Source organism: Mchenga conophoros, linkage group LG3 (assembly GCF_057382185.1).
Source record: "Mchenga conophoros isolate Kocher_MC1m ecotype Shallow Benthic linkage group LG3, M_conophoros_male_GT1.1, whole genome shotgun sequence".
Lineage (NCBI taxonomy): Eukaryota > Metazoa > Chordata > Actinopteri > Cichliformes > Cichlidae > Mchenga > Mchenga conophoros.
The window spans coordinates 39952329-39977773 of record NC_140528.1 but is presented as its reverse complement, the minus strand read 5'-3'; the positions used below and the strand labels follow the sequence as shown (position 1 = coordinate 39977773).

At 40.0% G+C, this 25445-nt stretch overlaps 4 protein-coding genes across 6 annotated transcripts; all 4 read left to right on the top strand.

Moving 5' to 3' along the window:
* The first annotated feature begins 995 nt into the window (after positions 1 to 995).
* LOC146578605 (uncharacterized) lies at positions 996 to 5082 on the top strand. The gene is made up of 3 exons (XM_085269106.1): positions 996 to 1068; positions 4492 to 4830; positions 4922 to 5082. Exons 1-3 carry the CDS (start codon positions 996 to 998, stop codon positions 5080 to 5082), a joined length of 573 nt encoding a protein of 190 aa, XP_085125232.1.
* Positions 5083 to 10362: 5280 nt separating this feature from the next.
* LOC146578604 (coxsackievirus and adenovirus receptor homolog) lies at positions 10363 to 11499 on the top strand. The gene is made up of 3 exons (XM_085267827.1): positions 10363 to 10426; positions 10714 to 11049; positions 11336 to 11499. The coding sequence occupies exons 1-3, from the start codon at positions 10363 to 10365 to the stop codon at positions 11497 to 11499; spliced, it is 564 nt and encodes a 187-aa protein (XP_085123953.1).
* Positions 11500 to 13591: 2092 nt separating this feature from the next.
* On the top strand, positions 13592 to 18800 carry LOC146578603 (uncharacterized). The gene is made up of 3 exons (XM_085269085.1): positions 13592 to 13785; positions 16553 to 16891; positions 17009 to 18800. Exons 1-3 carry the CDS (start codon positions 13713 to 13715, stop codon positions 17176 to 17178), a joined length of 582 nt encoding a protein of 193 aa, XP_085125211.1. The 5' UTR covers positions 13592 to 13712; the 3' UTR covers positions 17179 to 18800.
* Positions 18801 to 19112: 312 nt separating this feature from the next.
* On the top strand, positions 19113 to 24800 carry LOC146578602 (matrix remodeling-associated protein 8-like). 3 transcript variants are annotated; one of them, XM_085269099.1, is made up of 3 exons: positions 19113 to 19232; positions 22240 to 22572; positions 22811 to 24800. In XM_085269099.1, the coding sequence occupies exons 1-3, from the start codon at positions 19202 to 19204 to the stop codon at positions 22975 to 22977; spliced, it is 531 nt and encodes a 176-aa protein (XP_085125225.1). In that variant the 5' UTR covers positions 19113 to 19201; the 3' UTR covers positions 22978 to 24800. The 3 variants fall into 3 exon arrangements, 2 of the variants coding, with proteins under 2 accessions (XP_085125225.1, XP_085125224.1); XR_014891517.1 differs by lacking the exon at positions 19113 to 19232 and adding an exon at positions 19943 to 20042; XM_085269098.1 differs by lacking the exon at positions 19113 to 19232 and adding an exon at positions 20545 to 20719.
* Positions 24801 to 25445: the final 645 nt, after the last annotated feature.

The window sequence follows — 25445 nt, the reverse complement described above, 5'->3', positions numbered from 1 at the left end:
ACAGACTCATACTTTCAAATGAAGACAATCATTTCTCTAAATGAAGATTTTGGGCTGTTTTAGAACAATCAAAGTAGTTTTAATGTTCACCGTGTTTCAGCCTGAATTAGTTTTATTAGTATTTCAGACTTCAGGATGATCATGAGTGGATTTTACTTCAGTCACAGAGTCTGAATAAATGAGCAGATATCCTGGATCATCTCTGCAGCAGGAACAGGAAGCAGGAGACACGATTTAATTTCTGTGTGTAGCTCATTTATTTAAATCTGCAGCCTTCTGTTGTTCATTATGTTCATCCATTAGTAAATAAAACTGCATTTCTAAAATAAAATGTTTTAAAACTGTTTTATTATTTTGTCTGGTCTTTTTGTTCAGCAGCATTCATGTTTTAGCACAAATACTGTAAAATGGCAGAAATGCTGTATTAAGCACGAATCATATGAAAAGCACAAATACTATATTCGGTAGAAATATGTTTTAGCAAAAGTACTATATGTGGTGTCAGCAGGTTGAGCAGGTCTTCTTTGTGTGTTCTGTGTATCGAGCAGAGCAGAATGAAGGATGATGGCATTGTATTCATTTCCTACATCACCGAATAAACAAACAAACATTCCTGTTACAAAGAGTTTGTGTTTCATTATGTGTTTTTTAAAGTTCGGCTCAGAGAATCGAAACAACACTGAAAACATGCTGTGAATAAAATAGTCAATGAAAACGCTTAAAGACCATTTTAAACCGGATCACTGAACAGAAGCTGCTCCTGATAGTTTTAGTTTTCATTTCTAAGATGTCTCTAAGAATCGATTCATTACTGATGCTCAGCAGAGAAACACAAAGTTAAGCAGCTCGGCAGTGACATCACTGGAATGTGGCGTTAAACACCTCGAAACAATAAGTTGGCGTGACTCCATCAGTTTTCCTCTGTTTATGCCTGCACCATAAAGGATCCACATGTTACTTCCTGGTATATTTTGGACGTACCGAGTTTAACTACAATGACTCTGTTAACATCAGCTGGTCTCTGCTTAACTCTGCTGTTTGTCTGTGTGGTGGATTTGGCCTCTTCAGGTGAGCTCTCCTTCAGGTACTACTTTCTGTTTGAACTTCATGAACGTTGCTCTCGTTTACTGTAAAACTGTCAAATGCCTTCAAGACAGTCTATCATTATGTCCTTGAAGTGAACAAAAAGGGTTAAACTGAAAGATACTGTTTTATTCTCAGAAGGATAGATTTAAAAAATACATCAGCTTTTCTGCAGGTCATGTAAGAGTCTCAGGACTCTTGTGCTACGAGGCAGGGGTGCAGTCTGGTAAACAAAAAGCTCTTCTCCCCTCTTTTTACCCGGACCGCCATGAGTAATGTCATTAATAATGGTGTTTACTCCGCTTAAATCAAACTCTTGTTCTCCTGTTTGTTTGGTTGGTTTGTGCAGGTGTGAACACAGCATTCACACTCAGGTGTGACCACAACAACCGATGTGTGAAAAAACAAAACAAATCAGTTTACAAACTCTAACCAGCTGACTTGCTGACTGCAGGTGTGAAAACGCCATTAGACTCCACCCACCATGTCCCACCTTATCCTGATGAAGCTTCAGAGAACCTGGGACCTTCGGTTTGTTCATGCAGCTCAGATAGAGCAGCAGAAACAGTATAAAGGTCGTGATTTTAAAGAGAAAGAAACGTACAGCTAGGAAATGACATCATCTTAGAAACTGCAGCACGGCAACAAACAGGAGAACCATGATGTTCAGTCACCTTCATATATTCTGATCTTCATTCAGAGAGAATCTGTGTGCAGAAACAACCATGACAGCAGCAGCAAGTCAACTTTATTTATGAAGGACGTTACGCTCTGAACATATAAATACGTAGTCAGGCTCTCAGACTGAGTGAGTGCATCTCACTATTCAAAGACACTTTTATTTATTTATTTATTGTTAATTTTTATTTTTAAGTTTTTGAAAACAACAGTGCAGCAAAAAGAAACAGACAAACAAACAAAAACAGAGAGAAAAAAACACACATGGGAAGAGTTACAAAAAGGAAGGAGAAAGGAATAAAATACATATGACATATGAGTATATCAGGGGTCCAAAATGGACCCTAAATGTACCCCAGATTTAGACAGTTGCACTATACAGTTTTCGGCAACGCTGGGATGTCCGACTCCTCCAAAGATCCCTGTTTTCCACTTTGCTGATCATTCATTGCTGATTATTTATTATTCTAATAATTTTTATTCTTGTTATTATTATCAGAAACACAAAGACCTTAGATCCAACTGAAAACCTTTAGATCCTCCTGTTCTCTGTTCACACTGATCTCACCTGGCAAAACTATTTTCTGGTGATTTGATTGTAAGTGGGAAGTACCTGCGCAGCATAGGTTACCATGGTAATGTACACAGGTAAGAAGTAAACCACCTTCACAGTGAATAAAGTTCAGAGTTAACCTGCAAGTTATCTGAATAAGTCAAAATGCTGCCTCACAGCACAGACCTGTGACAAGAACTAGAACAAATCCAATTTTTCTCCTTTTCTCTGAAATGTGCCAACTTGGCAGTGACGTCACTGAAAGTAGATCGATGAATGAGCATCAATGTGCTTTTTATTTTGACTTCATGAACAAGCACCTGAAACTCTGCTCTCGTTTACTGGAAAACTGTGAAATCCCCCCGAGACTCAGTCTGTGCATGATGTCCTCGTAGGGAACAAAGACGGTTAATATACAAAATAAATGAATCAAAATACGCAGCTCGTGTACGCGGTTTGGCTGGAGTGGCGCATTACAGGTCCTGGAAGGGAGGGGTTTTTTTTTTTTAGGTGAGACAGGAGCTGGGTGTTGTGCCAAAAACAGATTTATAATCTATCCGTGTGTTTTTTTTACGTGTAATATCTTTACATATGTTTACAGACTTCAGTGAACAGCGTTTGCAGGGTTATATATAAATTAAAATAAAAAACTTTTATCTTTATAGCTCTGTCTTCTTGTACTTCCATTATAACCAATCCGGTCGTTTTGTCCACTTACAGAACTATTGTTATATTTTGTTGCACATCCTCGAGGCCAGATTACTCTTGAAAAGACATTTTTAATGTCAATTAGATTTTTTTTAACTGGATAAAGAAAGGATATGTGAAAGTCACTGCCAAAAACTGATTGCGGCTGCTACCGTGTAACAGGAATGTTGGTTTTGGCTCAAGTTGACTTGATGTCATTCAGGAGGGAAATATTTGATCTGTTTCACATATTCGAAACCAACAAGGCATTTATAGCAGTTTGAATATAAGTAATCAGCTTTTGGCACAACACCTGTTCATAGTGGGAGAGGGCCGAGGAGAGGGAGAAGAGGAGAGAGGATGGATGTATGGTAGGAACTCAGCATGGCCCGATGGTTTTGTTTGTCGAGAGACATGAAAAGAAGTTTGGAGGTGTAACATTAGTATTTAGAGATGGACGTTTGTATATAGCTGTTAAGACAGAAGAGCAGGAAAATAAAGTGTTAAATACTGACAGAAGACTGTGAGAGAGAAAAATATTGGGGGAGTTTAAAGTAATGTGGGATGTAATCACAGTAGAGGAAGATTTAGAAAAAAAATTAGCCAAAGTAGGGCTCAGCAAGATTAAGAGACTGAGAACAGCCAATGAGGAAAGAGCTGACAGAGTGTCTGTAATGCTATATATTGCAATAACCGGTTCTTCCAGGCAGAGTTAGGGTGCCTGAGTTTTCTTGGCGTTCACTTGGATTTTTCTCTCTATGCAAACAAAACAAACCGTGGGGTGAGGGAGGGGACAAGGTTACAAACTCATCAGTTCAGTTACTGACTGTAGACTCCGCCCACCACTTTTATATGCTTTATTTTATGTGACGTTCAACAGTGAACTTTAAATTTTCTTTCTCATGCCCCTCCTCTCTGCTCCTCGTCTCTCTGTGTGTCTGACCACTGCTCTCACTGTCTTTGGAATATCTGCAGGAGATTCAGCTCCCACATACCAACAGGACATCAATAATTAATAAATGCTATCGCATCTTAGTCTTGCTCTGTATTTCTTCCCTATCCACACTCTACAGTATCTGTATGGCTGCTGTAAACCAGAGATCCATAACTCTAATTTCAAAGGACACAAGGACAGAAAACTGCTTAGATATACAAACAGGAGTCAAACCTGATAAACTGCTTCAGAGTTTTGGTGACTATAACAGATGCACGATGGAGCGACCACATAGCTCACTTACAACACTTTTATTTTCGGTTCTCGGAACAACAACCACCTCAGGACCCACTTCACTCTGCTTTTAAGTCGCTGAGGCGTGATGAGCTGATGCCGCTCAGGTGTGTCGGCCTCCCTCGCGCCACAGTGACTTTGTCCCAAAATAAAGTCCAAGAAGTGTCAGCAGAGCTCACTGGTCTCAGATCTCTGATTGGCTGCTGTAGAAGTGAACAATTGCACTTTGACCTTTAACCTCTCTGCTCTGTGTGGTTATCAGAGCAGACAACCATCACAGCTGAGTCTGGACAGAACGTCACTCTGACATGTGGAGCTCCATCAGACAAAACCATCAGAGCTGTGAAGTGGAGCAGAGCTGACCTGGGAGATGAATATGTGCTTTTGTACCGAGATGAGCAGCTGGATCCAGACGAACAGCATCCATCTTTTAAGAACCGGGTGGATCTGCAGGACAGACAGATGAAGGATGGAGACGTGTCTTTGATTCTGAACAATGTGACGACTGCTGATGGTGGATCATACAAGTGTGGTGTCCTTGTGGGAGAATCAGCATCATGGGAGATCGTGGGAACCGTCAACATGAGTGTCGCTCCTCCAGGTGAGCAGAGTTCAGTGTGATCAGAGGTGAAGCTGCTTCCTGGTTGTTGGACTTTACCTGATTGCGGACACGTCTCCTTTTTCTCCTGCAGGTCACACAAAGGATGGATCTAAAGCACAGATGAATCATCTATCAGGTTCTGGTGTGTTTCTTCTTCTTTTCCTTTTTCTTGTTGTCACTGCTGCTCCTGTTTGTCGTTGGATTTTCATCTCCAGAAAATTAAAAAAGAAAATATTTCAGGGGTCATACTAGTCTCCTGATGGTTTAAAAACACTATTTAAAAATGATGTTGGTTCAAAAAGATGAAGAAACAGATTAGGTGGTCTAATTCATGATGGTTACTATGTAACACTGTGATGATGGAACAACCAGAAGGAAGGTCGGCATAAAAAACAGGAATGTTTCAAAAACAATGAAGGTTTAAACGACTCTTAGGACCTCTAACCCTTGAAATATGCAGAAATATGAAAGGATTTATTAAATATATTGAAGGTATCAATAAAACTATGACCTCATGCTTATGAGTAAACTTTAACCAAACTCCTGTTTCATTTTCACCTGTGCTTTAAATTTATATAAAACCAACGATGTGGTTTTTGGGAGGTGGTGCAGCAGTGATGTTGTGTTGCTGCAGCTGGAGTTTGTCTCTTTAAGTCAAAAACAGACACCAGAGGAACACAGTCACATCTGCACAGGAGGACATACTGGTACCTAACGGACCAATCGCAGTCATCGTGGTCGACACAACATGCAGCTACACTTTTATGTTTGTATGTGACAGCGTTACAGAATCCCTCTGAATGTGGAGCTAACATGGATAAAATGGTGACAAATAAATTTTAAATAGGAATTTTTTTTATTTTTAATCTAACTTTTGTATTTTTTTTTATCATTGAAACAAAGTATAAAGCTTCTTCTTGTGTTTATTTGTATATTTTATTTGACAATGCTAAGATCAGTATAACAGATGTGCTGCATACAGTAGGTGATTTGTAGCTTTGGGCACTTCTTAAGCTTTTTATCTTAAAATGTCAGACTGTAACTTCACTGCTGAGCCTCGAGTTAAACTGTCTGTGGAGGAAACTTCACAGTGAAACTCTGAGCTGAGGAACAAACTCTTCATCATCCTCAGCAAACAGCAGAGTCTCATCCAGTGATGAAAACAGACACCAGAATTCCTCACAACGTCCCAACACAAGCACCGAGATGTTTTTTGCTCTTTTATCATCATCATCATCATCATTAATATTATTATTATTATTGTACTTGTTTCTTTTATTATGTTTCCCGCAGTCATGTGCATCTTGTGCCAGATTGTTGTGCACCAACATGCTGAATAGAAATGCATCTATCTGTCATTGTAAGAAATCACTTTTTTGCAGTTCTTCATAAATCTGAATAAAAAAAATGAGTTTTTTCATCCTGACATCTATCAGCTTCATGTCTATGTTCACTGTTGCCGTCCAATCAAGGCAAAATGCCAAAGAAGTAATGTTCAAAAATAATGTTTGATGCTGATACCTCTTCATGCCACTTTATATGAAACAGCTCATCTCATAAATCAACCAGCAGAGGGCGACGGGGAGCCCGTCCATCCAATGCTTTCCCTTCTCTTCAAATAGAAAATAACTTCTCACTACTGTGTAACATCTGTCCATGACTGATAGTTGACTGTGTGCTGTTCGCTTTCACAGCACTAACAGTGTGTTTACAGGAGGTACTGCACGGTGGATCAACATCTGATGCTATTTTTCTGTGTTCATGACTCCATCAGTTTTAACAAGATCACCAACAGCACCGGTTGAAATGAAGCTCCAACCCACAACAGAGCCTCCGCCCTGTTTTACAGCAGTACAAGCTCACTGTTGTAACCTCTTCCTCCAAACATACTGATGATGATTTAAACCAAAACTGTAAAATTTGGATTCGTCACATTTTAAGACCTGTTCCAATTTTCAGTGCAGTTCTTGTGTAATTTGAAATGCTGCCTTTTCATGCATCGTTTTTCTTTAGACCTGATTCTTCTTCTCTCCTCGACTTCTCCTGTTTCCACTTTAACCCGAGTTTTGAGCTTTTAAGAATCATATTGTTGGTGCAATAACATTATACCATAAAATTTATTTATGAAGCACTTTAACATAAAACCAGAGTTGACAAAGAGCTCTATATACGCAAATAGCCTAAGCAAAGTAAAAATAAAATAAAAGTAAGATAAAATAAAATAAAACATGTTAAAAACAAATTGAGTCAGTCCCCTTAAACAGTGCCAAAGGCTTCAGCAAATAAACATGCTTTAAACTAAAAAAATAAAATAAAAGAGGCCTTCCTAACGTGCAGATTCCACAACATTGGAGCAGCTACTGCAAAAGCACAATCACCATTAAGAGATTTAAAAACAAATAAGAGAATTTTAAAACACTCCTAAAATGTTCAGGTAGCCAGTGGAGTTAAATTAAAATGGGGGTAATGGCCTCAGAGTTTTTTGTTCCAGTTTAAAGACGCGCTGCAGCATTTTGCACAACCTGCAGACGCCTAATGGACGCATCACTAACCCCACAGTAAAGTGCGTGACAATGATCCAGCCTAGATGTAACAAAGGCATGGATTACTGTCTCAAAAAGCTGTTTTGATAAGATGGGCTTTATTTTGGCTGATTGCCTCAAATGAAAAAAACTAGATGTTGCAACAGCTCTGACCTGGCTTTCAAGTTGAAGATCTGCCTGCATTTAAACTCCCAGATTAGTGATGACTGGTTTAACAAACTGTGCCAGCAAACCAAGATTTGTAGTAGTGGCCTCAGAAGTGCCACCAAAAACCATCACTTCTGTTTTCTGCTCATTAAAATGTAAAACGTTCAAAGTCATCCAGGCACTTATTTCATCTGAGCAGCGGGTCTACTGAGAAGCCATTTATCTTTTTAAGTGGGAAATAAATCTGGGAGTTTGTGTCTGTCAAACTGTGAAATCTTTGGCAGGTTTCCTAAATTTAACTAAAGAAATGTGAACAAATATGTGGTTGTGACAGACTTCAGGTAACAAAGTCTCTAAAGTTACAGTTGAACATTGGTTCTCTGCTTAATTGAAAAATGTGTATAAACAAACTGGTTGATCCCTTGAATAAGTTCCTTTTAATGCCTGAATGATTCAGGCTCAGCTAATAGGACTGTGTTAAAAATGAGTGTAAAAGTAGCCAATGTCCAAAGACAAACCTTCATCCTGGAGAACTGCTGCTCAAGATCGCGTTTAAAAACTGACAACAATGTGTCACCGACTGGAGGCAAAATAGGGAGAAATTTATGTTCATAGTTATATATTAGAATAAAATGTATCACATGAATCTTAATGAAGTTAGCGATCCACCACTGTTTGTACGAATGGAGGAAGAAAGCGTGCTCAGAGGAAGAGGGCGGGCTTCACCTGGTGTCAGTGACAGAAATGAAAAAAAGCTCAAATCATCCACTCATCATATCAACACAGCTGAGAAGCTGAAACATGAAATTTAACATGTTCATCATTTCAGTCACCTGTAACTGTCTTTACAGTTTTGTGCTGCACATGGTGACCGTTACTCTCTGAGCTGTTTGTGGTTTAAACAGAAAGTAAAGAAGCTAAATTTTCTGTTTTGGGAGGAAAAGGAAAGAAAAGAGTTCCAGCTGTTCCAGCTGCTGATGTTAAAAAGAGGAAGTGAAATGTCTGAATCCTCCATAAACAGGCCGTGAATCTAAAGCTGTTTAATGAAATATGATCTGTTTTAAATACATTCAGTGAACTCACTCCAGTGTTTCTTTTACTTTTTTATCACATTTATGTGGCACCAACATTTCCATCTGTCAGATTGTAACTGACTACTTTTACTCTGCTTTTCTAGTATTTCTACTCACTGACACCTTAATGTTACGTTCAGCTGAGCTTGAACCTGAACGTCTGACTAATCAGTGGCCTGTGGAGCCACGAGCCTCGGACCATCATCAGCAGCAGGTTTGTAGTTTTGAGTTACATGAGCGCAGTGATGACGGCGATTAAAATATTAAATAATATTTAATTATTTTATTTCATTAAAATAAAATACTAATAATAATTTGTAGAATTTGTACATTTTTACTAAAGTATTGCATTAAGTTTTTAAGCTCATGTGATTAAAAATAGTCCAGCTGCAAACATCTGCTCCTTCATTCTTCCTCTTTTCTTGATGGACATGTTGTCAGACTCCTACGTGTCCTCATAGTTATCTTTAACCATCATTAAAAAGAGTAAGGAGCTCATCAAATATATCTTTAACCATTTTTAAAAAGTAAGGAGCTTATAATGCTACCTTGAAAAGTTCATCTTCACCTACAAAACAGCTGGAATCCCCATTTATCAGGACCCATCACAGATTCAGCTCCTCTGTGCTTAATAGTCCATCTTTGTAGAACAGGAGTGTTAAACGAGGCCAAAACACAAAATATGTTTTTAGTTGCACCCAAACAGGAAAACAGACCGAAACAGAAAGAGCCAGACTACTGTCACTGTTCTCAACAATATATATTAACTTTTAAATATTTTCATTTTCCATCAAAATCTCTTTAGGATAAATTTCAAATATTAAAATACTGATGAAAGCTTTAAAATAAATGTTGTTTCTGATCTCATGAAAACAACAACTTTAAGCTCACATTCAGACCTTTGGGACTCAGTCAAGCTCTCAGACACTGAGCCATGACTCTGTGGTGCATCTCATCCAAATACACGTTTTATATAATTTATTTCATGAATTATTCAACACTGAACTGTAAATTCAATCTGTACATGGATCCCAGCCTGTCTTTGTATGTCGAATGTATTCAGCTCACTTCTGGTTCCCTCGCCACTACATGCTGTTCGTTCTTGTTTTCCTGTCCCTCCCTCTTTCATTCACATTGATGAGGATCTGCCCGGACTAGTAGCAGCCACCTGTGATCGCTGAGGCCTTCCCCAAACTGCAGCCTCAATTCATCTACTTGAAATGCTGTCGAACCTAAAATGATGATGTGGTCTCAGCAGGCTGAGCAGGTTTTTGTTTGCATGTTTCCAGCTGATTCAAAAACTCTTCAGAGTAAAATGAAGGACATATTTTTACATATTTTAAATCAGCAAATGAACACATGAACATTGCTGTTATAAAGCGACTCAGCTTTTGCTTAATTCAAGTGATTGCATGTCTACTGATCTCTAATCACAGCATAGGTTACCATGGCAATGTACAGGTAAGAAGTGAAGCACATTTATAGTACATTAAAACCCAAGGTTTACCCTGAAGTTATCTCAATAAGCCAAAATCCTGCCTCACAGCACAGACCTGTGACTGAACCAGAACAAATCTAATTTTTCTAATTTTCTCTGGAATGTGCCAACTCAGCAGTGACATGACTGGAATGTGGACTTAAATAGACAGAAACTACATCGATGAGTGGGCGTGCCTCCATCGGTTTTCCTCTGTTTACACCTGCACCATAAAGGATCCACAGGTCCTGTTTATTCCCGGTATATTTTGGACGTACTGAATTAACCTACGATGACTCCATTAACATCATTATGTCTCTGTGTGGCTCTGCTGTTTGCTGATTTGGCGTCTTCAGGTGAGTTCTTTACTTTCTGTTTCCAAAAAAGTTGATTCTGTTCATCTGGATGGAGTATTTTCAGTTTCTGCACTTTGTCTTTAGACTTCATGAACAAGGCCCTGAAACATTGCTCTCATTTGCTGTAAAACTGCTGAATTTCCTTGAGACCAGCCTGTGCATTATGTCCTTCCACTGGATAATGATGGTATAACTGATAGTGTTGTTTCTCATAAGGATAGATTAAGAGGAATCCTGAGCTACGAGGCAGGGGTGCAGTCTGGTAAACCGTGTTGTTTCACTCTCAGAACAGAAAACCGTCACAGCTGAGTCTGGACAGAAGAAGGTCACTCTGACATGTGGAGCTCTAAACAAAAACATCATAGTTGTAGAGTGGAGCAGAGAAGGCCTGGAGCCGGAAACTGTCCTTGTTTACCGGGGTGGGCAGTTTGTTCCAGATGAGCAGCATCCATCTTTTAAGGACCGGGTGGATCTTCAGGACAGACAGATGAAGGATGGAGACGTGTCTTTGATTCTGAAGGATGTGACGATTAATGATGCTGGAACATACAAGTGTCGTGTCAAGAGAGAGGGAGACAGCATGAAGCTCATCAGCATCATCTATCTGAGAGTTGATCCTCCAGGTGAGCAGAGTTCAGTGTGTGTGATCAGAGGTGAAGATGCTCCCTGTCTTTGGATTCTGTTCTGTTCTTCACTCATTACCTACATGAATGCTGACATCTCTCCTGTTTCCCTCCTGCAGTTCAGCCAGAACACACAAAGGATGAAGGGAAGGAGGATATCGCTGGTCGACTTAAAATCAGTCTGTCATTTATTGGTGGGATTGTTTCAGATTTTATTTTATATTCAGTGAAGGTGAAGCTGCTTCCTGGTTGTTAGACTCTACCTGATCTACTTTTTCTCCTGCAGGTCACACAAAGGATGGATCTAAAGGACAGATGAATCATCTATCAGGTTCTGGTGTGCTTCTTCTTCTTTTCCCTTTTCTTGTTGTCATTGCTGTTCCTGTTTGTCGTTGGAGTTTAATCTCCAGAAAATTGAGTCGGGGTCTCCAGATAAAACTCACCAAATAAAAATCCAATAATCAGGATCAAATAATAATCCTAAACTAGAGCTCAGGAGTTTAAACTGAGTCAGACCAACTGTGTTGATGAAGAGATGAACTTTAATCCTGCAGAACTTCAGTCACAACGCAGGTTTTCAACAGGATGAAACCAAAAAGTTTTGTGTGAGTTTTATAATGTGGGATGTTAAATGATACAAAATATGTTTAAATACTGAATAAACTCAAATAAAAGATTTTGACAGATGTATATAAAGTTGGACTGTAGGAGAGAAGCTGCTGCTGTCTGAGCCATAATCTGACTGTTTTATTTTAAACAAAGACGTGATTTGAAATAAAGAGATCTGTTATTCAGGGTTCACTTTCTGTGTGGTCTACAGTGCTGTGAAACAGCACGTGTCTCCTAAACTGAATAACTGGTTGTGCGAGCAACAATCAGTCTTTTTGATAACCTGCACTGATCAATGCTGATCTTCGGAGGCCTGTTTCACTACACTTTCCTGGCCATGAAGACCACTGTGCCACGTGTTCTCCATGTGTGGATAACGACTCTCATCATACTTCACTTCCCAGTCTGATAGATGTCAGTGACTTTGTTTCTCAGCTCTTCTGTAGATCGTGGCTTGTCGGACACGTTCTACTTCAGTGACTCTTGATTCAGCAAGTCTGTCAGCTTCATGTCTATTTTAACTGTTAAAGACAAAATGCCAAAATATAATATCTAAAATTAATTTTTGATGTTATGAGAAAATAAAGTGTGACAAATATGGAAGTAAGAAATCAGTGGGGAGGCTGATACTTAATATGAAACAGCTCATCTCATAAAGTCACCAGCAGAGGGCGATGAGGAGCTGACCTCCTGGTTAAAAGGTCAAGCTGATGCAAGCTCATCCATGCAATGCTTTCCCATCTCTTCAAATACAAAGTAACTTCTCACTAATGTGTAACAACTGTCCATGACTGATAGTCAAATAAGTGTTTTGCTGTCAAAATATGCTTTTACAGCATTGACAGTGTGTTTACACGAGGTCATCCTATGAGTAAATTCCTTTTTATGCCTTAATAATTTATGGGTCGGGTACTAGGAATGTGTTAAAAATAGGTATAAGAGTATGGAACTCCAGGACTGCCATAATGAATTAATTAAATACACCATTAAATAATTAATTAAATGTGTCAGAACTCAAGAAGCTTTTTTTCTTTTTCCTGGGGAAAAGGAAAAAAAGTTGCTTATCTTAAAAAGAGGAAGTTAAACGTCGGAGTCGTCCATAAACAGGCCATGAATCTAAAGCTGTCTAATTAAATGTGATCTGTTTTAAAATACGATTAATAAATATATTCAGTGAACTCACTCCAGCGTTTTCTCTTTAATTTACTTTAATCATATTTATGTGACACCAACTATTTAAATTCTGTCTGTCTGATTGTAACTGAACCTGAACGTCTGACCAATCTGTGACCTGTGGAGACACGAGCCTCGAACCGTTCATAAGTGTTTGGAAAATCATAGTTTTGTAATTTTTGTAGGGCTTTAATAAAAGTCTTGCATTACACTATTAAGATCATGTGATTTAAAATGGTGCATTCAGATACATTTTTATATAATTTATGTTTTATTCGGCTCACTTCTGGTTCCCTCTCTATATACGGCCCCCGCCACTACACGCTGTTCTTCTTGTCTTCGTGTCCCTCCCTTAATTCATTCACTTCTCATATGTACACGAGGATCTGCCCGGCCGGGAGCAGCCACCCCCTGAGGCCTTCCCCACACTGCAGCCTCAGTTCACGCTGAAGTCATCATCGAGTAGAAATGCTGTCAAACCTAAAACGAGGGCGTGGTCTCAGCAGGCTGAGCAGGTTTTCTTTGTGTGTGTTTCCAGCAGATTTAAAGACTCAGAGTTGAATGTAGGACGACGATATTTGATATTTTTTCCAAATTATCGAATGAACACATGAACACTCCTGTTGTAAAGACACTGACTTTGTGCTTCATTCAGTGGGTTTCTAAGCTGCCGTTTTAAAAGTACTGCTCAAGAATCTAATTCACACTGAAAACAGTGTCTCGCGCCTCGGCAGTGACGTCACTGTGATGCGGCGTAAACGCCTCAAAAGCACACTGATTAGTGGGTGCATGTTAATTCGTTCTGTTTATACCTGCACCATAAAGGATCCACGGGTCGTGTTTTTCCGGTATATTTTAGACGTATACCGAGTTAAACTAGAATGACTCTGTTAACATCAGCGTGTCTCTGCGTGGCTCTGCTGTTCGTCTGTGTCGTGGATTTGGCTTCCTCAGGTGAGCGCTCCTTCAGGTACTACTTCCTTTTTCTTCATGAACACCGCTCTCCTTTACTGTCAAACTGTCAAATCCCCCCGAGACCCCGCCTGTGCATTATGTCCTGGTAGTGGACAAAAACGGTTAGACCGAAATATACTGTTTTGTTTTTAGAAGGATATATTCTTTTAAAAAGAGTGTACGCAGCTTGTGTAAGCTGCTTCAGGACACCTGAGCTACGAGGCAGGGGTTCGGTCTGGTAAACAAGAAGCCCCTCTGCCCTCCTTTCCTGTCACTCTATCCAGACCACCATAAATGACGTCACAAGCTAAAGGAAAGGTGTGCAGGAGAACTTGCACAGTAATGATTAAGGAACTGACCTCACAGCCATTGTGCCAGTCATTGTTCCTTCACTGGGCTGGTTTCAGTCATTATGCAAACGTACTGTTTATAAGATTGAAACCTGCAGTGAGCTGAGACTGAAGGAGTCACCTGGATGAGTGACCAAACGTTTCTCCCACTGAAAACGCTACATCCACGTGAACCGAATCAACTTTTGGGATGTGCAGGAGACTTTATGAGGAGATGGTAAATGGCCTGTATTTGTATAGCGCTTTTCTAGTCCCTAAGGACCCCAAAGAGCTTTACACATTCAGTCATCCACCCATTCACACACTGATGGCAGCTACATTGTAGCCACAGCCACCCTGGGGCGCACTGACAGAGGCGAGGCTGCCGGACACTGGCGCCACTGGGCCCTCTGACCTCCACCAGTAGGCAACGGGTGAAGTGTCTTGCCCAAGGACACAACGACCGAGACTGTCTAAGCCGGGGCTCGAACCGGCAACCTTCCGATTACAAGGCAAACTCCCAACTCTTGAGCCACGATCGCACGATCAGAGAAACTGACAGATTTATAAATCATGTGGGTGTGGCTTGGGGTGTTCAGGCTTGTTTTCCTGTTTGCTTCGGTTGGTTTGTGCAGGTGTGAACACAGTAATCACACTCATGTGTGGACAACGACACCGAGACCGACTCCTTCAGAGGGTCTCGTTATGGTGTGAACGTGATCCCAACCAGCTGCCAGGGGCGCGTTACAGGTTTGGGTTAAAAACGTCCCGTGGCCACGTGTGCTTTATATTCCCAATACAGGGAGGAAGTACAGATGTGCAAAGGTCTGTGTGGGTCAGCAACCAGCCCTGAAACCACTCTGTTTCCTCACACAGCACACTACACCTGTAGTGTGCTCACCGTCTGTGAGTCTGACCAATGAGCGGGCTGAGCGTTCCCACGTGGTTTGTAGCGACGCCTTTTCTCTGTATGTAAACGAATCAAACCAGTTTACAAACTCAACAGCTGACATGCTGACTGTAGACTCCGCCCACCGTGTCCCACCTGATCCCGCTGGAGCAGAAACCGTGAAAGTTTCCCTTCATTATAAGGTTGCGATTTTAAGGAGCAGGCTGAAAATTCAGCTCCCACACACTGACGGGACATTAAAGTAAAGGTCGTGATTTTACAGCTATGAAATGACACCATCGTAAAAACTGCAGCACAGCAACAAACAGGAGGAATGTGATGTTCAATCATCATGAACTTTATTTATGAGGGACTTTAACCTCTGAGAGAAGTGCTGAACACAGGATCAAATACGTCAGAATAAAATATAAATAAATAAAAGAAACACTTCAATTAAAATAATAACACACAATTAAAACTTTGTCTTCTCTGCTAAAGGACATAATAAACCTCGAAGCTCCTTTTTTACTATTTAGAGAATTCAGACAGTTCTGATCCTGGCTGGAGAGACTTAAAGGTCACCTCACTCAGGTAGACAAACTCACCAAGTACAGATGTGTGTGTCCAAACAGGATCAACAAACTGAAAGCAAAATAAACTTTTGGATATTTTTGGCTTCCATTTAAACATTTTTGGGACAAATGATAAAATTTCAAATCTAAAAATCCTGCTGAAGTAAATATTGTTTGTGATCTGATGGAAACATCCACATTACAACAACAATAATGGCTTCAAGCTGACATTCAGGCCTGTGAGACACAGTTAGACTGTCAGACACTGAGCCGTGACTCCATTCAAATGCACTTTTATATACTATATTTTATTTAATATTCAACACTGAACTATAAATTTTATTTTTAGTTAAACGTTTTATTCAGTATTTTCATAAAAGTGTATTTTTTTTAAACATTTAGTACAACCTGTGAGAACACAGGCCTGTGTGTTTGTCCTCCACAGTGGAAAAGGCTGAAAATAATCATTTTAGCAGCTTTCTAATGTCTTTGAAATTCAGCACAGCTTGTTTTTCCAGTTTTTCCTTCTTTCTTCTTTCCCGACACGCTCACTTTTAAATCCGTCTCCTCGTTGCTCTCTGTGTGTCTGACCTGAACCACTGCTCTCGCTGTCGTTGGAGTATCTGCAGGATATATAATATCTGACCTTAGTCTTGCTCTGTATTTCTCCCTTCTCCACACCGTCACTATCTATATGCTTGCTGTCTTATTCAGCAGGGAGATCCACAACTCGTTCAGTACTTTCATAAGACACAAGGACATAAACACTGATTACATACAAACGGGAGTCAAACCTGATAAACTCAGAGGTTTGGTGACTTTGTCCCAAAATAAGTCCAAGAAGGTTGTTTTTTTTTCTGTCCTCTGTGTCAGCAGAGCTCACTGGTCTCTGATCCTCTCTCTGATTGGCTGCTGTAGAAGTCAACAGTTGTACTTTGACCTTTAACCTCTCTGCTCTGTGTTGTTTCCTCTTTCAGAGCAGAAAATCATCACAGCTGAGTCTGGACAGAACGTCACTCTGACATGTCGAGCTCCACAAGGCAAACCCATCAGAGCTGTGAAGTGGAGCAGAGCTGACCTGGGAGATAAATATGTGCTTTTGTACCGAGATGAGCAGTTTGATCAAACAAGCCAGCATCCATCTTTTCAGAACCGGGTGGATCTGCAGGACAGACAGATGAAGGATGGAGACGTGTCTCTGATTCTGAAGGATGTGACGATTAATGATGCTGGAACATACGAGTGTCGTGTCATTGTGGGAGAATCAGCATCATGGGAGATCATGGGAACCGTCAAGATGAGTGTTCTTCCTCCAGGTGAGCAGAGTTCAGTGTGTGTGATCAGAGGTGAAGCTGCTTGCTGACGTTGGATTAGATTCTCTTCTGTTCTTCACTCATCATGAATGCTGACACCCTCCTGTTTCTCTCCTGCAGGTCACCAGGGAGACACGGAGGATGGAGGGATAAAGGATATCCCTGTTGGACTTAAAATCGGTCTTTCATTTATTGGTGGGATTGTTTCAGGTTTCCTTTTGTGTTGTTTTGGGATCTTTCTTTGCATTTACTGCAATAATGATGCTGAGATTCGGAGTCAGGAGCTATAAGTCTCCTGACGACCATCACAAGGTTTAAAAAACCCTAAAATGAAAACACAGTTTAAAAACTGATGTTTGTTGAAAACGCCTACAGAAACACATTAAACACGTTAAATATTTTTCAATAACAACGATGGTTTAAAAACCCTTAAAAATATTCATATTACGAAGGTAAAAAAATCAATGCATTTATTAAACATATTAAAGCCAGTAGTCAAAAATTCTGAGGAGGAGAGCTGAGAGGCACTGCCTTATTAAAAAAAGACCTCATACTTACTATGTCATTTGATCAAGATTTAACCTACTACTATTACTATTAATATAACCTATTACTTAAGCTACTGCTTAATTTATACGTCTGCTGTAAACTTGTATATAGAACCTACGATGTGGCCACTCAAAGTGTTGGGAGGTGTTATTAATGCCTGTGATACTGAAAGTTCACAGTTGCTGCCTGAGTTTCTCTTTAAATTGATCAAATTTTGTTTAAGTCAAAAACTGTCACCAGAAGAACACACAGCCACATATGCATAGGAGGAAAAATGGCAAATCCTCACGTCTCAAAACAAGCACCGACATGTTTTTGTTCTTTTATTATTATTATTATTGTACTTGTTTCTTTTCTAATGTTTCCCTCAGTCATGTGCAGTTGACCAATAGGAGCACAGAGCAGTGATTGTCTCAGTTTTTCTGCAGAGTGCAGCTGTTACACCTGCAGACTGATAATATTCTGCTTCCTGTGCCAGATTGTGCACCAACATGCTGTATATAAATGTAGTGCTGGGAAACAGTGAACACCTCCTGAACTGAGTAACTGGTTGTGCCAGTTAGTTGGCAGCTGTCACGCTGATCTTTGAAGAACCAAGTTCAGTCACTCAAGCATCGACGGCTTATTTCACTACACTTCCCTAACCACGAAGCTTCACCACTGTTCCACGTTTTCTCCATGTGTGGATAACGACTCTCATCGTGCTTCACTGGAGAGTCCCACTTCTTTACATCACGTTACATGAAACAGCTCAACTCATAAAGTAACCAGCAGGGGGCGATGAGGAGCTGATCCAATGCTTTCCCATCTCTTTAAATACAAAGTAGCTTCTTACTCATGTGTAACAGCTGTTCATGGCTGATAGTCAACTGTGTGCTGCTCCATCCAAATATGCTTCAACAGTGTGTTTACAGGAGGTACTGCATGGCTCATCAGTTTTAACTAGATCATCAACAGCGACTGAAATGAAGCTCCACAACATGAAACTGTTCACTGATGAGACTTCAGTGAACAGCAGATGAATCAACTGAAGGCTCAGATGCATCTCTCAGGTCCTGTTTCTTCAGGACATGACTTTCACAGACTGTTCATCTGCTGCAGATTGTTGTTTTTGTAGGCCTGAAACTTCTTCGTTTCTCTTTCACTTGTCCAGTTTAATCAGATTTTTAAGGACCCACTGCACACTGTACTGAGATACTCCAAGTTTTAAGATATCCGTTAAAGAATCAGATTGTCGGTGCAATTCTATTATTCTGTCTGTCAAACTGTCTTATCTTTGGCAGGTTCCCTAAATCTAACTAAAGAAATGGAAGCAAATGTGTTGTTGGGACAGGTTGCTTGTAATAAAGTCTCTGAAGTTACAGTTTAACGGTTCTTTGCTTATTTGAAAAATTGTTTAGAAACAAAACAGGTTCATCAATTTGAATTTTTATACCTGAATGATTCATGGATCAGGTGCAAGGACTGTTAAAAATGTGCGGGAAGGAGCCAAAGTCCAGAGACAAACCTTCATCCTGGAGAACTGTTGCTCAAGATCACTTTTTAAAGAATGTGCAACTGATTGGAGGCAAAATAGGGAGAAAATAGTGTCGGTGTGCTCATAGGTATATATTAGAATAGCTTCATCACATGAATCTTAATGAAGTTAGTGATCGGCCACTGTTTGTATGAATGGAGGAAGAATACGTGCTCAGAGGAAGAGGGCGGGCTTTACTTGGTGTCGGTGACAGAAATGAAAAAAAGCTCAAATGAGTGAGAAGGACGATGAAGGAAACATCTGTGCTGTGTCTGCTCTGTAAGTAGAATCTCTGTGTTTGTTTGAATTCTTGTACTTTGACTGTCTGCTCTCCTGATAACTGATGATGGAGGAGAAGACATGAAAAACAAATCAGGCTGAATTCAAGTTCAAGAACAGTAAAACCAATAGAAAAAAAACTATAAAATAGATTCAGATAAACAGAATAACATACTATGCAAAATAGAAAGAATACTAGACGATAGAATAAGTACTATACAAATACTTTGTTACATTGGGAAAATTGCTCTTGGTGCCATACATATGTGGGAGTTTGAAACATGAAATGTGTAGCTGTCTTTAAAGCTTTGTGCTGCACATAGTGACCGTTACTCTCTGAGCTGTTTGTGGTTTAAACAGAAACTACAGGAACTTCATTTTTCTGTGTCTGGGGGAAGAAAGTTGCAGCTGTTTCATCAGAAAGCTGCTAAAAAAAAGAGGAAGTAAAATGTCTAAAACCTCCATAAACAGGCCGTGAATCTAAAGCTGTTTACCGCTTTAAAGCCGGTCGGAGCGCACGCGCTCCGTTCTGCATAACTATTTTTAAATGGTCGGTCTTAAAGGGTTAATTAAATATGATTAATAAATACATTCAGTGAACTCACTCCAGTGTTTTGTTTTGTTTTGACTTTTTTATCATATTTATGCAGCACCAACATTTCCATCTGTCAGATTGTGAACGTTTACTCTGCTTTTGTAGCATTTCTACTCACTGACACCTTAATGTTACGTTCAGCTGAGCTTGAACCTGAACGTCTGACTAATCGGTGGCCTGTGGAGCCACGAGCCTCGGACCATCATCAGCAGCAGGTTTGTAGTTTTCAGTTACATGAGCGCAGTGATGACGGCCATGTTTGAGGAATAAATTTTTTTTAAGTAACCAGACACAGGTTCATACACATGATTCAGCTTTAAAAGAATAAAACTAATTTTGTTGTTTTTGTAGCTTTTTAACAAAAGTATTTGATTACGTGATTAAAATAGTTCAGCTGCTGTTTGTTTGAATCTGGAATAACAATTAACTTTTCTTTCAGACATTTCCAAATGTCAGGCCTTGCAGCGCAGTTTGAAATGTGAAAATCTTTCATTCTGTGTATTTGCTGCACCCACTTGAATCAAAGAGCAACCCCACTCATTCGGCTCACTTGTGGTTCCCTGTCTCTATATATGAACACCTCATCCTGAAGTTATGTGAATAAATCAAAATGCTGCCTCACAGCACAGACCTGTGACAAGAACCAGAACATTTTTCTCCGAAACGCGCCAACGAGTGACGCGCAGTGACGTCATGGATTGCGGCGTTAAACAGAAAGTAGATTGATGAGTGTCAGTTTTTCGCCGTTTGTAGCTACTTGCGCTGCAGAGGATCAAACAGGTCGTGTTTCCCCGGTATGTTTTGGAGGTACCGAATAAAACTACAATGTTAACATCAGCCTGTCTCTGCTTAACTCTGCTGTTTGTCTGTGTCGTGGATTTGGCCTCGTCAGGTGAGCTCTCCTTCAGGTACTACTTTGTTTCAACTTCACGAACAAGGCTCTGAAACGTTACGCTGCCTCTTAATGTAAAAATGTTGAATCTCCCCTAGACTGTGCCTTATGTCCATGTAGTGACCGAAAAATGCTTGTTAATTATCAGAAGGATGGATTAAATCTAATAAATTTAAAAAAAAAAAAGTATACGCAGGTTGTGTAAGCTTTCTCAGGACACCTGAGTTACGGGGTGCGGTCAGGTAAACGAAAAGCCCCTGTCCCCTCCGTTCCCAATAACTTTACCCTGACTGCTAACGGCACTAAGGCAAGGTGTGTTTTTACTCTTTACTGACATCAAAGTCTTCTTTTCCTGTTTGGTTCGTGCAGGTGTGAACACAGTAATCACACTCAGGTGCAGCAACAACCCCACCGAGACCCTCAGGAGGAGGAGGTCTCAGTGCGGTTCGTTTATGGTGTGAACGTGATCCCAAACACCTGCACGGGCGCGTTACAGGTTTGAGTTAAAAACGTCCCGTTGCTATGTGTGCTTTATACTCTCAATACAAGGAGGAAGTACAGATATGCAAAGGTTACGTGAGGGTCAGCAACCAGCCCTGAAACGACTCTGTTTTCACTCACAGCACACTCACCTTCTGTGACATCTGACCAATGAGCGGGCTCAGCGTTCTCACGTGGTTTGTAGTGACGTATTTTCTCTGTGCGAAAACAAATCAAACCAGTTTACAAACTCAACAGTTGACCTGCTGACTCTAGACTCCGCCCACCGTGTCCCACCTGATCCCGATGGAGCAGAAACGGTAAAAGTTTCCCTTAAAGAGGAAGAAATGTACAGCTCTGAAATGACATCATCATAAGAACTGCAGCACAGCAACACACAGGAGCAATGTGAGGTGAAATATGATGTTCAATCATCTTCATATATTCTGATCTTCATTCAGAGGGATTCTGTGTGCAGAATCAATCATGTCAGAGATCTCTAACCTCTGATAGAAGTGCTGAGCATCCGAATAAAACATAAATAAATAAATAAATAAAACAAATTGAATAAAAAATAATAACACAAAATAACCACCTCCACAGGAGGAACTTCTCTCTGCCCCACAGCAGACACTCAGTCTTCAGCTCCCAGCCTGTCAAACTAGGCTGACTAAGAGTCGGCTCTCACATGTGTTTGCTGCTCTATTTGAGTGAGATTTGATCTTATTGAGATGTATTAAGGAAATAAAGATGGGTATAATTTTAGCCAGGTTCTTATTTGATCGATCAATCAATCAATCCTTTATTTATATAGCACATTTAAAGACCAAAGTGCTTCTCAATAGTAAAATTATTCACTCAGCTTTGCAGAGGTTTGGTGACTTTGTCCCAAAATAAAGTCCAAGAAGGTTTTTTTTTTTCTGTCTTCTGTGTCAGCAGAGCTCACTGGTCTCTGATCCTCTCTCTGATTGGCTGCTGTAGAAGTCAAGAGTTGTACTTTGACCTTTAACCTCTCTGCTCTGTTTTGTTTCCTCTTTCAGACCAGAAAAACATCACAGCTGAGTCGGGACAGGATGTAGTTCTACCATGTCGAGTACCATCAAACAAAACCATCAGAGCTGTGAAGTGGAGCAGAGCTGACCTGGGAGATAAATATGTGCTTTTGTACCGGGATGATCAGCTGGATCAAGACAACCAGCATCCATCTTTTAAGAACCGGGTGGATCTGCAAGACAGACAGATGAAGGATGGAAACATGTCTTTGATTCTGAAGAATGTGACGATTGAGGATGGTGGATCATACAATTGTAATATCTTCAACGGAGAGACAAGGTCATGGGAGAGCATCAACACTGTCAGCCTGACTGTTTCAGGTGAGTGAGTAGAGCTGAGTGTGTGTGTGATCAGAGGTGAAGCTGCTTCCTGGTTGTTGATGTTTGTTTCTAAAGATGTTGTTGATGAGACTTTGTAGAAAGCAGCTGGTCTGAGTGATGTGATCAGAGTGCAGTAGATAATGTCTGACAGCAGTTTGAAGAGGAAATGGATTCTGTTCTGTTCTTCACTCATCACCTACCTGACAGCTGACACCTCACACCTGTTTCTCACCTGCAGGTCACACGGGAGGAGACAAACAGGATGGACCTGTTGGACTGATTGTTGGTCTGTCAGTTTCTGCTGTTCTTCTTGTTGCTGTTGTTGGATTTTTGATCTACAGAAAACATAAACAACAACAGAGTCAGGATTCACACCAGCCTCCTGTTGAATTTAAGCCTGTTTGAAACATCTCAGAGTTTGTTTTTATACAGCTGAACTCCTGCTGATCCAGACTCTCAGTACTGTTATTGTTACATGTGGAACATTCAGGACTTCATAATTCAAACAAAGAAAAGTTACATATCTGAGAATAAGATCAGTGATATTCAACAACAAAAACCATTTTATGTGACAAACATGTTTCTGTCTCTGATGTCGACAGAAATAAGTTTGTTCACAGTGATGAATTCAGCGTCGTCTCTGTCACAATATCAGAATCAGTGAGTTTGTCTCATCTTCAGGTTCAGCTGTTTGTGAGGTCAGACTCAGACTGATCCTCGTGTTTAGATGTTACACAATAATTCCAGACACTGACTGACAACACAAACACAACACAAAGTGCTCAGGCTCCATTTATCAGCTAGAACTGAGTGACTGAATAATCTGATATTATTATGAAACCAAAGAGAAATGTGTTACATGGAGCTGCAGAGTCACATGTTTCCTCTGATCTATGAAGCCTTAACTTGTTCTTCCATGAAGGAGACTCTTCAGTTTAAACATGTCAAGATTATTTATTATTGATTTTTATATGAGCTTGTTTATCGATAAAGTTTTACACGTGTTGCTCTTCAATGTTTGTCTTTGCTTCCTGTGGCTGTAAATGTTTTTCTGACCTGCTGTTTGAGTGTGAGCAGATTTGATCTCACCTTGAGTGTAACAATGTGAATATTTATACATTTAACCTGATGTTATTACATCCTGTGATCTGTGGAAGCTCAGTAGCCCCTCTCAGAGATAGGAGATAAATAACAGAGCTGAAACCCTGGCAGTTCATGGGATATCAGTGTAAACATGTTACAGACTGCAGTTTTGTGTATTAACTTCTTTGTGCCTACCATGTGAAACAAGCATGTTAAATAAGAACATTGTTAAATTATTGGAATGTTAAAGAGTTACAAGCTGAAGCTGTTCTTTTGTACTGTGAAGTGATAAACCAGATGTATTTCATGACAGACTTTCTGCTTTAGTGCTACTAAAACATGCTGTTCTCCTGTAAAGTGCAAGAACAGATTCTGTTCATATCCACAGCATAAACATAATCTCTGAAAGATCGGCGGGTCTGTCTGTCAGTCACAGATGGACAGTTTGAGCATTTTAAACACACTCAAATAACATATTCATGAAAAAATAGCTTTTTAAAGAGTCCTCCTCCTGCTGTATATTTCAGTGTTGGCTTATTTTGCATGCTGAAGGTTGCTAATTCTTTTGCAGCTTCCAATTGTAATCCAACCCGTGGATTCAGTATAGTGTGTGTTACATTATTAGGATCAATGATTTTGTTTTAGCTGCCAAGTTCACGTTCATGTCAGTGTCGAAATTTATTTTCTTTGCATTTGTTGTACTTTGTTAGATTATAATATTATTTTATGCCATGTTATACCCCTAATTAAAGATTGTGAATTATTATGTAGTTTTAGTTTGCATTATTCTCCTGAATTAGAAGAAGCTGATAACTATTACATTAGTTAAACTGATTTGCATTACATTAAATTGCTGACTTGTTGTGAATGAATGATATTGTTTTATGATGCATTATACTGCTGAGTTATAAGAAATCTAATTTGTCTGAGTAGAAGAGAACAGAGTGTGCTGGAGTTTTCTGCCCCATCTCAGCAGGAGCAGATAAACAGGGAGCCAAGGTCGTAGCTCAGGCGCTGTGTGAGAGAGAGCATGTGAATGTTTAGGCTTTGTATGATAAGGTGGAGGCACCAGAGGCTATAAAAGTTTGAGCAATGCTCCACCATTTTGAGATTTTGAGGCTGTCTGCATCAGTGTCCATCTCCCACGTGTGTGATCATTAAAATCATCGTTTGACTCAACCCGGCCGGACCAGTGTTGTTATTGTGGTTTTTCTCTTGTCTCCATCCCCAATATTTTGAACCTTAACAACTTCTAGAACATCCAGGTTTTTGTAGTTTCAAACAAAGAAAAGTTAGCAAATCTTGACATTAAAAAATTGTACAATTTTCTAAATATTTTGTTATGGCCGATCCGTATTTTTGCATGATCGGGTAAATGCTTTACCAGAAAGGGGCAGTATAGGCACACAGGTGTAGGCAAGAGCCTGTTATTATAATTTACCAAGTACTCAAATCATTTGAGGAGAGCTGCCATTAACAGATGTGGCTGTGACTTTCCTTAACTGCGGGGCCAACTTACTGAGGACGTCATCTGATGTGCAGAGTTAGCATTGGATATAAAACTACGTGTGTTTGCCCACCTCTGGCTTAAACAAGTCTCTAGTCGCTATTTCTGCTGGGTTAATAATTATTAGGAGCAGAGTCTTTGACCTACAAGGTCCAGATTTCCTGTACAGGAGTAGCTGGGATCTGATTTATTTATTTAAAAAACAAAAAACAAACTGCGGAAGTATCACTGTTGAGCTGCTTGTGTTCATGTTAGTATGTAAAGCCCAACATCTCCCTCTAGT

Excerpts from the sequence above, each read along its gene's own strand:
- LOC146578605 (XM_085269106.1), top strand. The coding sequence starts at position 996 with ATGACTCTGTTAACATCAGCTGGTCTCTGCTTAACTCTGCTGTTTGTC. Across the intron at positions 1,069-4,491 it reads GGTGGATTTGGCCTCTTCAG|AGCAGACAACCATCACAGCT; the intron begins GTGAGCTCTCCT and ends TGTGGTTATCAG. Across the intron at positions 4,831-4,921 it reads CATGAGTGTCGCTCCTCCAG|GTCACACAAAGGATGGATCT; the intron begins GTGAGCAGAGTT and ends TTTCTCCTGCAG.
- LOC146578604 (XM_085267827.1), top strand. The coding sequence starts at position 10,363 with ATGACTCCATTAACATCATTATGTCTCTGTGTGGCTCTGCTGTTTGCT. Across the intron at positions 10,427-10,713 it reads TGCTGATTTGGCGTCTTCAG|AACAGAAAACCGTCACAGCT; the intron begins GTGAGTTCTTTA and ends TTTCACTCTCAG. Across the intron at positions 11,050-11,335 it reads TCTGAGAGTTGATCCTCCAG|GTCACACAAAGGATGGATCT; the intron begins GTGAGCAGAGTT and ends TTTCTCCTGCAG.
- LOC146578603 (XM_085269085.1), top strand. The coding sequence starts at position 13,713 with ATGACTCTGTTAACATCAGCGTGTCTCTGCGTGGCTCTGCTGTTCGTC. Across the intron at positions 13,786-16,552 it reads CGTGGATTTGGCTTCCTCAG|AGCAGAAAATCATCACAGCT; the intron begins GTGAGCGCTCCT and ends TTCCTCTTTCAG. Across the intron at positions 16,892-17,008 it reads GATGAGTGTTCTTCCTCCAG|GTCACCAGGGAGACACGGAG; the intron begins GTGAGCAGAGTT and ends TCTCTCCTGCAG.
- LOC146578602 (XM_085269098.1), top strand. The coding sequence starts at position 20,653 with ATGTTAACATCAGCCTGTCTCTGCTTAACTCTGCTGTTTGTCTGTGTC. Across the intron at positions 20,720-22,239 it reads CGTGGATTTGGCCTCGTCAG|ACCAGAAAAACATCACAGCT; the intron begins GTGAGCTCTCCT and ends TTCCTCTTTCAG. Across the intron at positions 22,573-22,810 it reads TGTCAGCCTGACTGTTTCAG|GTCACACGGGAGGAGACAAA; the intron begins GTGAGTGAGTAG and ends TCTCACCTGCAG.